This window comes from Sus scrofa, chromosome 5, assembly GCF_000003025.6.
Source record: "Sus scrofa isolate TJ Tabasco breed Duroc chromosome 5, Sscrofa11.1, whole genome shotgun sequence".
In the NCBI taxonomy this organism is placed as follows: Eukaryota; Metazoa; Chordata; class Mammalia; order Artiodactyla; family Suidae; genus Sus; species Sus scrofa.
Genome location: NC_010447.5, coordinates 72780489 through 72795230, shown reverse-complemented (window position 1 = coordinate 72795230; position 14742 = coordinate 72780489). Strand labels below are relative to the sequence as shown.

Genomic DNA, 14742 nt, shown 5'->3' with positions numbered 1-14742 from the left:
CAGTAGCCACCGGCCTACACCAGAGCCACAGCAACGCAGGATCCGAGCCGCATCTGCAACCCACACTACAGCTCACGGCAACGCCAGATCCCCAACCCACTGAGCAAGGCCAGGGATCAAACCCTCAACCCATGGTTCCCAGTTGGATTCGTTAACCACTGAGCCACGACGGGAACTCCTTATTTTTTAATTTTTTGTCTTTTTAGGGCCGCACCCACAGCATACAGAGTTTCCCAGGCTAGGGGTCCAATCAGAGCTATAGCCTTCAGCCTATGCCAGAGCCACAGCAACGCGGGACCTGAGCCACGTCTGTGACCTACACCACAGTTCATGGCAATACCAGATCCTTAACCCACTGAGCGAGGCCAGGGATCGAACCCGCAACTTCATGGTTACTAGTCAGGTTCGTTAACTGCTGAGCCATGATGGGAACTACTTATTTCACTTTTTAAAGTAGAAGTAAAAACAACTTTCATTGTTAATATTCACAATTTTAAGTAATTTTGCATTCCACAAAAAGGGCTGGGTAAATTTGGACTCCAATGTTAGTCGTAACTCCATTTTTTTAAATAATCTATTTTATCTCAGAGAAACTCCTGGAAAGTGCAGTCGACCTCCTCTTGGAATCCACCACCTTCTGTGTTTTGTTCACATTTCTGTATTGAGAGGCCTGTTAAATTGTCACTATGACCTCTCTCCAGGTTAGATTCTCCAGGAAACCAATTCTGAGACAGACTTTAGGGGGCAAGGCTCTTGCTAAGGAGTGTTCACTTTGCAGAAGGGAGAAGAAGGAAGCAGGATTGGGCAGAAGGAGAACTGAATTATGATGCTGGCCCAACAACAACTGCAGGGAGCCCTGGAGGTGGAGTTGCCTTTCAGAGGTCCCACTTCAGGCTAAGGTGCCCAGGCCTGTGTATGTTTGCACCCACCTGTCATTGGATGGATTGAGCCTCCTGGGAGGAGAATAAACTTGGGTGAGAGGCTCTGTGCAGATAAGACAGTCCCTGAGGGCTTACAATACTCTCAAGAGCTGAGGCAACAAGTCCTTCCTGGCTAGTACAGCACATATTTATATATATTTTTAAGAGTATAGCTGATTTACAGTGTGTCAATTTCTGCTGTACAGAGTGGTGTACAGCAGAAATAATATATATACATTCTCTTTCTCTTATTATCTTCCATCATGGTCTATCTCAAGAGATTGGATATAGTTTCCTGTGCTTTACAGTAGGACTTTATTTCTATCCATTCTAAATGTAATAGTTTGTATCTACCAACCCCAAATTCCCTATCCATTCCACTTCTCCTCCCCTCCCCATGGGCAACCACAAATCTACTCCCTATCTGCGAGTCTGTTTTTGTTTTGCAGATAGGTTCATTTGTGCCATATTTTGGATTCCACATATAAGTGATATCATTTGGTATTTGTCTTTCTCTTTCTGACTCACTTCACTTAGTATAAGAATCTCTAGTTGTATCCATGTTGCTGCAAATGCATTATTTCTGTTCTTTTTTATAGCTGAGTAGTATTCCACTGTATACATCACATATTTTCTAATCCAAAGCTACTGCTCTTCTTAACCTGACCACACTGGCCACTCCTTTTTAGATACCTCTTTGCTTGGCTTCTCCCACAACTTTCTGTTCCTCTTCCTTCTCGCTCTATTACAATTTCACTTTTTTCCTTTTTTTATATTCCTTTTGTGTTTCTTAGTAATGTGTCCTTGGTTCACACCTCTCCTCACTGGTCAGTTTTTCTCCTCACTTTTTACATCTTTTTTTGGGATCTTATCCACCAAACACATATATGCCAAGTCCTTGTTCTAATGCTCATTACCTGCCAAAATTGCTTGGATTGCCCATGACGAACTCAGTGGCCTTCTCCCCTCTCCCCAGACCTCATTTCCCCTTCTCTGATTTCTTCACTCTGAAGATTTGCTATTTATTCTTTTTTTTTTTTGTCTTTTTTTTTTTTTTTTTTGCTTTTTCTTGGGCTGCTCCCGCGGCATATGGAGGTTCCCAGGCTAGGGGTCTAATCGGAGCTGTAGCCACTGGCCTACGCCAGAGCCACAGCAACGCGGGATCCGAGCCGCGTCTGCAACCTACACCACAGCTCACGGCAACGCCGGATCGTTAACCCACTGAGCAAGGGCAGGGACCGAACCCGCAACCTCATGGTTCCTAGTCGGATTCGTTAACCACTGAGCCACGAAGGGAACTCCTGCTATTTATTCTTTATGCTTCTCTTTCTCATGACCTATGTGCTTCATTTCTCAGGTGTTTCTGATTCTCTTAGAATCTTTGATTCTCATAGATTTGACTCTCAAGCTCCCCAATCTACTTAAAGCCTTCTCTCTCACTCTCTGCAATCCTTTGCATCTAATGCCCTTAGTAATGGCCTGTTTCCCAATATAAATTTCTGATACTGAAAAAAAAATCCAATTGTACCCTCAATTTCATGTACTAGGTGACATGCTCCTAGTTTAGCCAGCTAATAGGTATGGGGCAGAGAGGAAAGCAGAGTGATACAGTCCTTCGTCCTTCACCACCAGCTAGGGTTGGGGCAGAGGCTGTGGTTTTGCAAGGCACCATGGTGGGTCTCAGTGAGCGTCTGCTGGCTGGCAGGATGGGTGTTAAAGGACAGTCAAGCACCTGACCTGTCTTCAAGGAGCTCACAATTCAATCACACACACTTGACTATAATACCAGACAGTGGAACATGAAAAATAAATTCTACAAAGTGCCAGCAAAATGCTATGAGATTTCCAAGGTGGGAAGACATCAAGATTTTAAAAGTCAATAATTGCAAAAAGCTCTCTGCCCAAGGAGAGGGGCAGGGTCAGTATAGCTTGTGATGGAAGCAAACAGACAGAGGTGAGAGCGGATATAGCGGGCATTCCACAGAGACTGATGGAAAAGAACTAAGTTATGAAGGTCTAAGTTGGGAAGTTAACTTAAAGAGAAAAGCGAGAAGACTGGTCTGGAAAAATGATAAATTGCATTAGCCGAAGATCAGTGAGAGAGGAAGCCAGGAAAAAAACCTAGAACCAGTGCAAGGGGTCCCTGAACATATAAGAATAGGAAGTTTTAGTTCATTCTGTAAGTTCATTCTGTAGTAATTGGGAGGCACTGAATACTTTCTAGAAATATTATTTTAGCAACAGCAATCACAGTGGCTGGCACACTGACAAATTCAAAGTGGAAAATTTGTTTCCATGACATCAGAGAGAGTGAACAAAAGGGACTGTGACTGTGGGAAGGTTGGAATTAACACTGGAGAAGGTACAGAAATAAAATTACCAGAAGGTCACTGTGTGGATGAAGAAGATAGAAGTACCTCATTCAGTGTTTTTTGTGTTTTACTGATAGCAAGAGGGATGGTGAGAACTCCACCAGCCCTAAGGAATGTGGGGAAAGGATGACATAAGGGTAAAGAGGTTAAGACATTATGAGTTGGGTTTCCATAGTATAAGCCTAAATAAATTTCTCAGAGATATAGGACAGTTACTAGAGAAGGGAGATTATGTGAGGTTGAAGAAACTCACTGTAGAATAAAGGAGACTTGAACACATTTTAAAATTATTGGCTGTTATTCTGTAACTCCTTGTTGGGATTTCATGAGCATTAAATAAGATGATGCTTACGGAAACACATGTTGAGTTAGCATAGTGCCTAGGATAAAGTAAGAGCTCACTGTTAGCTGCTGTCAATCAACAACTGTGATTGTTGTCACTGTCAATGTAGGTTCTGTTTCAGTTTATGATACTAATCCACAGGTGCGGGTCATGGGGAGACCTTCTGGTTGTGCCAAAATAGTTAATATTTCCCCATATTTTGAACATGGTGATTGGACACCAATGAACAGCTTGTTGATAATGTCCGTTATTTCATCCACCAAAAAGTTACATTTGATTTACATATGAACAAAATCAAGCTATGAAGTCAACAGATCCATATATTTCCATGCAATCTCCCTCAAAAAGAAATCTGTTTTTAGGTCAGACATGCTGAACAAACTACTGCAGTGCTCTTGGTCCAGCTGGCTATTTAATCAGATTAATACAAAACAGGCAATTTGGTCCATGTCCTTAGAAGGGCATTGTTCAAATTACCCATTTATAAATTCTTAAGAGGTTAATAAACTACTTTGAATAACATAAATCACTGCAGATAACAATTGTGTCCCTGGCACGTATAAAAATTAATAGATGCATGAAAATTGCTTGGTGTGAAGGTTACTGGATCTATACCAATCCTAGTTCTTGGATCTGTGTTCATAGTAGAGCTGGACTGGCCCAACTCCAGCTGAAAATAATTTTCTCCGGGCAACATTCCCTCTCTTCTGCCATCTGAAATTCTTAGCTCCTCTGTTGGAACAAAAAATATCAACACAATTTAAACTCGACCTGATTTCACACCTACATACATGATTCTGATGGTTTCACTAGACTCCTCAGTGAACACATTTGCTTTTGTTTATTGCAGTTATAAACCTGAAACTGCATTCTAGTTGGCCCATATATTCAGATGGCAAAATTCTAGAAATATAGAGTGAAAAAGTTCAGTATCAAAATGAGTCTGCGCTAGAGAAATGATCGTTTTGCTCTTGGTCAGGTATTTACTATTCACTGCTCATCTTAAACTTTGACATCCCCTGATACACTTTAATTTGCCTTAGCTTTTAAAAATGATAACACAAGAAACAAAAAAGGCAGGTCATGGGAGGATTACAAGTCTATAAATAAATACATAGGATTTGGGTCATCGGGTGTTAATATTGGTAGGAGCTAATTGGTCTTAATATACCAGTCCCAAGTCACTTTTGTAAATTGTATCCTCTCTTCTGGGGGCAGCGCTGCACCCTCGTGAACACCTGGTAAAGAGCATGTTCTTTCACGTGTCCTCGGAGCTGCCTCGCCGCCAAATAAAAATAGAAACAAGTTTGCAGCACCACACGGGGCTCCCGTGTATTATATGAGCCTATCACTGGTTTCCTTTGATATCTTATCTATTCCATTAACTCAATAAAATAGAGTGCAAAGCTAGGAACAAACTGTAGGAGGGCTCCCCTTGGAAAACGCACGCAAGACCTTTAAGCTGGGGTTTTAACTTATCTAATAAAAGCCGGTTAAATGGGAGCCAATACTTCATTTTCGCCCCCTTTATTAAAGATCATAAGTACTGCAACTCAAGAGTAGAGAAAATAAAATAAATATATGAAGGAGTACAGGTGGAGGCAATAAAGAGGGTGCCTTATCTATTTTCTCAAGATTTAGGAAGCACTTAAAGGCAAAACTCTCACATGAGCATTTTAAAAATTCTACAACAAAGGCTCCTTAACAAATACAGTGGTCCTTCCTGGATGCAGCTTTCCCGGCTTGATTTCTTAGCAGAACATAAACAGCTTAACCGAGGCATCATCACAGAGGATGCCACCTACCACTTCCTCCATATTATACTTTTCTGTCAATTTAGTGATTCACAGAAAAAAAAAAAAAAAAAAAAAACCAGATTGAGTAATACCCTCCCCTGCTCCTCCATCACCCGAAGAAAAACAATAGTAGAACTCAAAACTCCAACAAACCAAACTAAAGGGAAGTGTTCCACCTAGAGACTGTTTTCATGAGTCCAAGTGGAGGAGAGCTTATCTAGGAATGAAGATGATTTTAGCCTAGTCTTGCAAGTTTGTAGCAAACAAAACAAAACAAAACAAAAGCAAAATGTATTGCCCCTGGTGTAATTAACAATGTTAATCTTCCTTTTCCTCTCTATGGTGATAAAGGAGTCATTTTTATATTTAATTAATGCAGAGGATCATTTTGGAAACTGGCTAATGAGCCTCTGATCACATTACCATGAAAATGTGCATTAACACTGCAACTGAGGAGGCTGTTTCATGTGTAGCAAATCCACTTTGTAATTAGCCCACTGTGAAATGAATCACGTCAGGGGGAAATCTGAGGCAACCGGTAGCCAGTGGGCCCGTGGTTACTGCTGTGCCCACAGACCACCAGCATCCCAAACATTCATTCTTTCATCAGACATCCTCTAAAAACAAAACTAGCAGTGTGTCACATCTGGGACAAACCGGAAGAAGGGAGACATAAACTTTATTTTGCCAAACAAGAAACATGGACTTACATGTACAGACCCCCGGGAAACCTGCCCAAATAAAATGGTGAATTAACAGAATTCCATGAAAACTCTGAAGGCTAGGAATGTAGTTTTCTTATTTTTATTCTGAAAAGCCCTCAGATATATATTAAAAGGACATTTGACTTTAAATACTTTTTTTCCTTTTTATTACAATACACAGATTGTAATAAGCTCTTAAAATTAATTTCTACGCTAAAGAGACCAAAAAATTATAAAAAGGATCCAAGAACAAGTGATAGGAAAATTCCTTTATCTCCTTTTTTAAGCCAAGACACAGCATGTATTTTTTTTCTCCTAAAATACAAACATACCAGGTCTTCCTCTTAAACCAAAGCACAAATTCCTAATTAATCAAATAATTCCTCTGACTAACAAGATTTGGCAAGAAACTTTTCCTGTCTATTCAAAATAACTGAGCTCACAGACCTATTAAATCCCAATATTTATGCAGACAATGATACATTTGATTTTCAAATGTCAACACTATTCCAAAATGAAAGAGGGGTCTCAAAATATTACAGACACAGATTTCAGTGTTACTCCTTTTACTTGACTGACATCTTGGCAGGAGATACAAAAAAATGTTAAAAAGAATCCCACAGGAAGTCATCTGAAGGGGGAGTGGCAAGGAAGCTGAAAACTGCCACCCCAAAACCAAAATAAAAGAGCCCCCAACCAGCAAAGCTGCCCTTAATTCTGAAATCTACAGCAAGAAAAAATAAAGCTAGCCACAGTTCATTTCCAGGCTTTCAGACCAACACAAAGCCTGGCTGTTTAGTTGCTGGTATCAGATCCTGCACTCACCTGGGAAACTTCATACAGCAGTTTGTAGTGTTCCTCTCTTTTCTGAAAAGTGCACAAATTGCAGCCCATTCTAAGAAGCAGAGAGAGAGCGCAAATCTTCTAATTTCCCCAGAACTGAAAGGCAAGTGAACTGAAAGGGAATCACCCTCCAGACTTGACTACTGTTTTTCATCAGTCACTTCAGTCCAGAAACACAGACAAACCGCTGTTAGCTGGAAGCACAAGCCAGGGTGGTGCTGTAGCAGCGTGCTCTTCTTCGCTTTCCCTAAGTATCTTGCACTCACCGATACACACACAGAGTTTCCAGTCAGTTCATGGCAACACTCCCCCTGTCTCTGCATCAGTGCACATGACTACACAGATTCCAGCTCATGAATATTAATAGAGCCTCATTGATTATTTATGACAGAACATGTTAGCAGGGAGGGGTGTCATAGCTGCTCCTGATGACAGATGAATATTCACTAATTAAGAAGCAAATGTAGTGTGGTTAAACAAAATTCACTTGTGTCAATACCATCTCTGTTTATTAAGGATAGAGGGGTTGAGCACAGGGCATTTCAAAGAAGCACATTCACTTAATTTCTCCATTAATGTGAGCTTTTAATAGGGGGATAAGAAATTCGGAAGCAGAAATACTAAGTTCCCCTCTCCATGTTTTGCCACAGTTAGAAGTATTTTCAGCATTATTACGTCTAGGGGAAAATGAATAGGAGAAATGATTTACATTTATAAAATAAATACAGAGGCAATGGAAAATTTGGAAAAGGAGCAGAAGATGGGGAGAGGTGTCATTCAGAGTTTTAATTCTGATCCTAAAAAATAACCCATAGTTCATATGTAAAGACTGTTACCTACTAGAGAAAAAAAAAGGCATATTTTCCTACTCTAAGGAAAGAATATATAAGTATTAGTAGATATACCTGCACAGATAATAAATATTTTAATTAGATAATAAGGGCATATCTATTGAATACAAATTTGCAGCACTGTAATGCATGCAGATCTATATTTAAAAATTAAATAAATACAATGCCTTTTCTCAGAAAAATTTCAAATGCATATAGCATTTATGCTAATTTTATTAAAGTCATATATAATACTTCAGAAAGCTGACACTGGCAATATTTAAATTCTAATGTAATGCACGATGACTCCACTTATGATGCTATATTTAGAGTTAATAATGTACAAAGGTGAACACGGACTTAAAAACTAAGCTCAGATGTTTAGATAATAGAAGCAATGCATGTATTTTCACACTCCTACTATATATATCGTATTGCAAGCTGGTATTTTTTTTTTTTTTTTTGGTCTCTTAGAGATACACTACAAACAGCTAAAGCAGATAATAAAAAGAAAATTCCTTTTGTTCCCATACTGACTTATCCACACCTCTGCTAATTAAGAAGTATGTCCTTGTACCAGCACATCTTTAAACTGGACAGGATAGCAGGTGGGTTCCAAAGCAAAAATAATTACTTGGAATCTGATGACTCTGGTTAAGAATTACATTGGATCTTGAAGATTTTTAATTGCTCAACACTTATGGATAGCTACTTTGGGGGGTCCAATTCCCTAAAAGTGCTTTGTCAAATGTTTAGAATCGATAACAGGAAATGATTCTAATGAGCACTAATTGTTAACAAATTGGCTTTGCAACTAGCAACACCTCAACACCAGCAAGTAGCCAGGAGATGAGCAATCATCTGTCCCTTATCAGTCATTTCCCTTGGGATATAATAATCCGATTTTCAGGGCCTAATTTCACCTAACAGCCTGGATCAAAGCCAAGCTAAGAGCACTGCATGAAAGTGGCATCATAACTGAGGACTTGCACGTGAACAAAGTTTCCCAGGACTTGCTGCAAATTAGAAACCACTTGTAGTAAATATTAAATTATTTTGATTCTCTTATGGAGACGATGTTTTCAAGGAGGTATTTGAGGGGAACTTTATGAAAGTCAGTGGTGGCCACAAAGAGATGCCATCTCCTTTGGTGCAGTTATAAAATATGTCAGATGCTTTTTTTCAATTTTAATTTTCTTTGTGTCTCTACACCACTTCCCATGAAGTGTTCTCATGCTAGAGTTCACATCTACAAAGCAAGCACTGGCTTTTTTTTTTTTTAAGGATTCTATACTGCTGAGCTGTGAAAGAATCTATGACTCTTAGATGTTGAAATTCTGTATTTTAAAAAATCATATCAAGGAATTAGAACGCAGTAAGGCAAGGATGGTTCACTCATCTATCAATAAAAGTGTTTGCTTCCTCCACTGATAAAACTTCTTTATGCAACAGGTTTTGAAGGCAAAACAGAAAGCAATTATTGAAGCTATTGCTTATTGGAGATTTCTTATAATATTTTGTGGTTAGTTTTTAAATAAAAGTTTAAAAATCACAGCTTTAAAATATTTTCTTAGAAAAATGTATAGAATGAAGAGTGAAGTAAGAAATTTCAAATTAAAGTTATTCTTTCAGCAATTATTCTTGGCTGTTTTCTTTAGTCATTACTAGTTCCCCTATCCTTTTGTTTCTATCTCAGGGAGCAAGGGCAGCTTCTTAAATCAATTATCTAATGCTACCATTGACCTACATACCTTGGAAAGATTACATCTTTTGTCCTAATGGGCTCATCCCAAAGAATTGAAAGGTGATTTGAGAAAGGAGACCTACAATTCCAATTGTCTCTAAATTTCATTGGAGTATGAGGGTTGGATTTTCAAATGACTAAACTGAAACATCTTGTATTATAATACAAAGTCTGAAGTAGATAGAGACAAATGAGTTAATCTGAACAATGTTTTGACAATGCAAATGGATTAGATGTTATCTGTCTTGGACAGTAATAATATGGAATATAATGGGTTAAAAATAAGCAGAGATTAGATGATTATGTTTCCAAACATCCTTAGGAACAAATTCACCAAAGTATAAAAACACACGTTGGGTATGTATTTGAAGATATAGCTTTTTTTTTTTTTCATCACTTTTGGTTTATGTTAGTTTATGTCACTCAGATGCAGTGACATTCAAAATAGGAGACGTGTCCCTTAAGATCTGGATGGATATATAAGAGGGACAGGTGAGAAGTAAATGAAAGGAGGGAATCCAGTATTTATTTTGCTTTTCCTTTGTAAACTGTACCACTGGAATAACTAAAGAGTAGATGAGATAGGGTTTCTCTTTATAGAACTATGCCGGTTAGCAAACAAAGAAGGGATGATAGAGCATGCCCATGCCAGTGGTCCTTGGTTAATCAAATCAATGGACCTAGTACTAAGGATTAGGAGCTGCTAACATCACACACACACACACACACACACACACACACACACACACACGAAATAACTGGACATTTTACCACCTGAGAGAAGAAAACAACTTTCCAACGTGAGCAAATTACATGGAATGCAGAGGACAGAGAAGAGTATCAAATTATACCATTTGGAGAGGCAGTCAGCCAAATTCAGACTATGGTCAACTCAACATCAATAGCTACACATTCTGTTTCTGAGATGGAGGGGGAGGGGAAGGAAAAGAGAGGGAAGAGGAGAAGGGAGATAGAAAGAGGGAGATGTGATGGCTGGGAAGTCTATAGATTGAAAGAGACTTTAATAGCACTTTATAAACACATATTACTAAACTACATTTTTAGGTATGCAAATAATTTGGGAGCTAAAATTATAAGTGAGAAAATGATTACCAAAAAAGTCAAGATGGTGGTTATTCTTTAGGGGGAAAAAGGGACTGTGTTTAGGAGGGGACCCCAGAAAGTTTCAGAGAGGCTAATGAAGTCTTAACTCCTGACCTGGGGAGTGGTTTTCCTAGGTGATTACATTATAATTCATTTAATAGAGCTTTGGTCTATGTGTTTTCTATATTTTTGATACATCTACAAGAAGAGATTTTAAAAACCTAATCAACAAAGAAGTCAGGACACAGTTGCAGTCCCAACTAAGAGAGCAATGGAAAGTCCAAATATGACTATTTTGAATCACTATTCCCTTGAGGCTGGCAGCTGCCATCAGGTGCAGACAATTGTTTTCTCTACTGCCTTTGCAATGACTCTCCTAAGCTGCTGTGGAAGTTCAGTGGGTTACTCCATTGCATGACCCTCTTTCTATCCTTGCCCTGATCATCTGTGGATGCTCTAGCTAGGTTGACTGTATCCTGACACCTAGTTTATGAGTTTCCCTCCTAGTCTCAATCTTGCATTCATTTTAGGTATACATGGGCACTTTGGGGTAGACACTTAGCTGCCTAACATTTTCTAAAGTTTAATGTCATATTCAATCACAAAGACAAAAAACCTGAGGCTCAGAGAGGCAGAGACTTGCTCAAGGTCAAGCTGAGTAAAGAGATCTGAATTCAGTTCTCCAATTACAAATTCTGTGGTTAAATTGACCGCTCATTTGCTGAGCTATCTCCTGGAGGAAGTTAGAGCTACATCAATATGCCTTTACCTGATCCTGATGACAGGAAATAGAGGCTAGCCCTTGAAAGTGCTGAAATGAAGAAAGAGAGAGAGAATGAATGTACCTTTAAAAGGATAGTTAAGCCTAAAATAATCAAAGTAGATGATTATTTGTATCAGTGAGTTGAACTTAAAAACGTAAACTTTATCAAAGTACTGAAAAATTTAAAATATGCCACAGCTAAATACCTTCAATTAACTAAAACCCTTCACAACCACCCATATGATGTGGTCCCTGAGTGTGGAGTAGAAAGTAGGAAGAGGAAAGAACAACTCACCCAGTTTTCCTGGGACTTCCCTGGCTTTTAGCTTAAGGTTCCAAGTCCCAGAAAGCCTATAGTCCCTAGCAAGCTGGTCCCTGGAATGAACACCTCTTACTGCGGCCCCAGATTATACATCTTCGGAAATTCCACAAATCAAGCTATTACGGTCCAGTTTAAACACTCTCTCCTTCCTGGCTTCTTGAAGAAGAAGTAATGATCTCTTCAACTTATGAATTCTCAGGGGATTGTCCCTGTAGCCATCTCAAGTCACATGATGCTTGACTTTACATCATTTTACATACATGCCTTACCCTTCTTACTGGACCATAACACATGGGAAGGCAGCAGTAACATTAGTCCCAGGCAACCTGACACCAGTTGGTCAACTGACCTCTGACTTGCTCAAGCTTGTAGCCTGGTGGCTTTCACACAGCACTTCTGCAATAGAGGCACAGTGAATGAATGACTGCGATCAGGAGATGAGAACAGACTTGATTTTGGTAAAGTGACATACATTTGTGTTTCTATACTTCCCTGCCAGGTGACAATTCCCCCCCCAATAGGCCTGCTTCAAGAATATTAAGTCAAAGGACTGAAGAATCATAAGCATAAGACAGATTTAATCTGGTTTAATTCTGTAAACATAAATTCAAGAGTCTATGAATTAAAAATTCCTGTGATAGGTACACAAATAATGACCACATGTTTTATCAATTATTTCACATGTACTTGTATGTATATCATAGGACACATTTGAAATTATATTTTTTTCCACATATTAGTCCTATGTTCATTTATTTATTCCCCAAATGCTTAATGGGTACTTATTCATATGCATATGAATGCCAGGTGTTTGGAATTATACATCATCTCCTTTGATTTTTTACAATGTTTCTGAAGTAAACATGTCAGACATTACATGAAGAAATTATTACTTATTACTGAAGTAATTATTAGATGTTAAAAATTCCCAATGTCAGGAGACCTACAGCCTTTGCCTTTTGGCTCTAACCCAGTGTTGTAGTTTATTTATTTATTTTTTTCCCACAACACTGTGCAATAGCAACTAATATCATTAATTTGCAAAATATGCTGCTGCTGACAGTACACGTGTCATCCATTTGCTTGGTTATAGCTAAAAGGCTCAGTGTGTAACCAAGCATCCTTTTCACATTGTACTCACTAGGTGACCATCTTCATTTTGTATCTATTATCATTGCTCGCAGAACTGAGTGCTTCACCAACATATGAACTCCTAAGAAACTGTCAAGTTGTTAGATGGGACTGCAAAGGAAAGAAAGGGTATGGGATTGCAAGGAAGAGGCCCAGGGTTCCCATTTGAGCCTTGTCTCTATGACCTATGTCACCTTGGGCAACTTACTCTGAAATACTACTTACTTTGCAAGCTGATTGTGAAGATGGAGTGAGATCACATACATGAGAAGGGATTCATTAATGGTGAAGTATTTTATCCGTATTGTAGCATTAATTCAGTATGGGCTCTAGAGTCAGTATGCTCTGCATCAAGTCTGAGCTCCCCTAATTTCTATCTATGGGATATTGGGCGAGTTATTATTTTTTTAATCGTCTCTGTTTCTTGGTGTCTCATCTCTAAAGCAAGGATAGTAATAGCATCTACCAAACAATCACGGCAAGGGATAAAGTTGTCGTGATGATAATGTGTGTCAAGTATACCCGGTTCAAAGTAGGTACCTGATCCCCGTTGGCCACTAGTAATCATACAAGCAGTGTAGAAATGTTAATAAGGATTTCTGTTTCCAATTTCTGGGTTATCTGTCTGTGTCTATTTTTCTACGATAAATCTCTCTTATTTCAAGTTTACTTCATAGAAACCTTATAGCCACTCTTCTGTCCAGCTTGTTTGCCATTGTACATTTAAATGTAGGTTATTCGACAACTTCTGAAAGGCTGTTTCCCAGCCCCTTGTATAACAGAAATAGTGGCAAGGAAGTGCCCATTTTCTAAATGTAAGAATATTTTTTTTCTGTGTAAAGAATGTAAGACATTCAGGGTAATAACCCCGATGTTATATTTATTTATCTCTCTTTTTTTATTAGTGCTACACCCGTGGCATATGGAAGTTCCCACTCTGGAGATCGACTTGGAGCTGCAGCTGCCAGCCCACGCCACAGCCACACCAGATTCTGGCTGCCACGTCTGTGACTCATACCACAGCTCACAGCAGTGCCAGATCCTCTGACCCACTGAGCCAGGCCATGAATTGAAACCACATCTTCACAGATACTAGTCAGGTTTGTTACCACTAAGCCATGACGGAAACTTCCCCTATGTTACACTTATTTCTTTTAATGCATCACGTGTAAGTCACGTGGACATAAATGTACAAGAAATTGATGATCACATATGAAGCAAGATTCATACCATTGTGACATTGGTAGTTCTCTGAGGAATTTTAACAACTACTACCCTAGCCCAGTATAATACTGGCTCTCTGGATTTGCTCATCTATAGGACACGTGGCTCTGGATATTCCAGGGTATCACGTTTTGGTAATGTCACATTGTAGGCAGTAACAAGGGTTTCCCAAGACACTACCATCACCATTTTTAGTTCTACAAAAGTGACCTAGTAAACAGTAAATACTTTCATTCGTCAATATTTATTGAACACGATGGTGAATAGAGAATGGGGATGATTCTCAAACATTTTTGAAAATAAAAGCTAATACTTAGTGTTTTTTGTATGCCAGTGACTTTTCTGACACTCTATGCTTTGAATTGCAGCCTTCTTAGGTGAGTACCATTCATATATCCTCTTGACATGGGTAGCAAATGGGTCACATTAGTAGTAAACAGGGGAACTAAGACCCAAACCTGAGGAGTCTGGGTCTACTGCTTAATCAGCATTTTTGTACTGCTTGTCATAAAACTGTCATCATTATGATAAATTCCTAAATGGCTAGAAGAAGGCATTCTGGTGGTTCTTGTAGCACAGTGAGATGTAAGGATTTCCCCAAGGACAAGAAGTGTAGTCTAAAATTAACTCAGGACCAGAAGTGCAG

General features: G+C 39.0%; 1 protein-coding gene across 2 annotated transcripts in view; it reads right to left on the bottom strand.

The window, feature by feature from the left end:
* PDZRN4 (PDZ domain containing ring finger 4) overlaps positions 1-14742 on the bottom strand; it is a 366514-nt gene that overhangs the window by 145653 nt on the left and 206119 nt on the right. The window contains exon 1 of one of the 2 annotated variants that reach the window (XM_003481712.4): positions 6961-13850. The exons of the other annotated variant lie outside the window; for it this stretch is intronic. Coding sequence (XP_003481760.2) covers positions 6961-7029 — 69 coding nt within the window. The 5' untranslated portion in view covers positions 7030-13850. Of the gene's footprint in view, positions 1-6960; positions 13851-14742 lie in introns of those variants that run through there. 2 annotated transcript variants of the gene reach the window in all.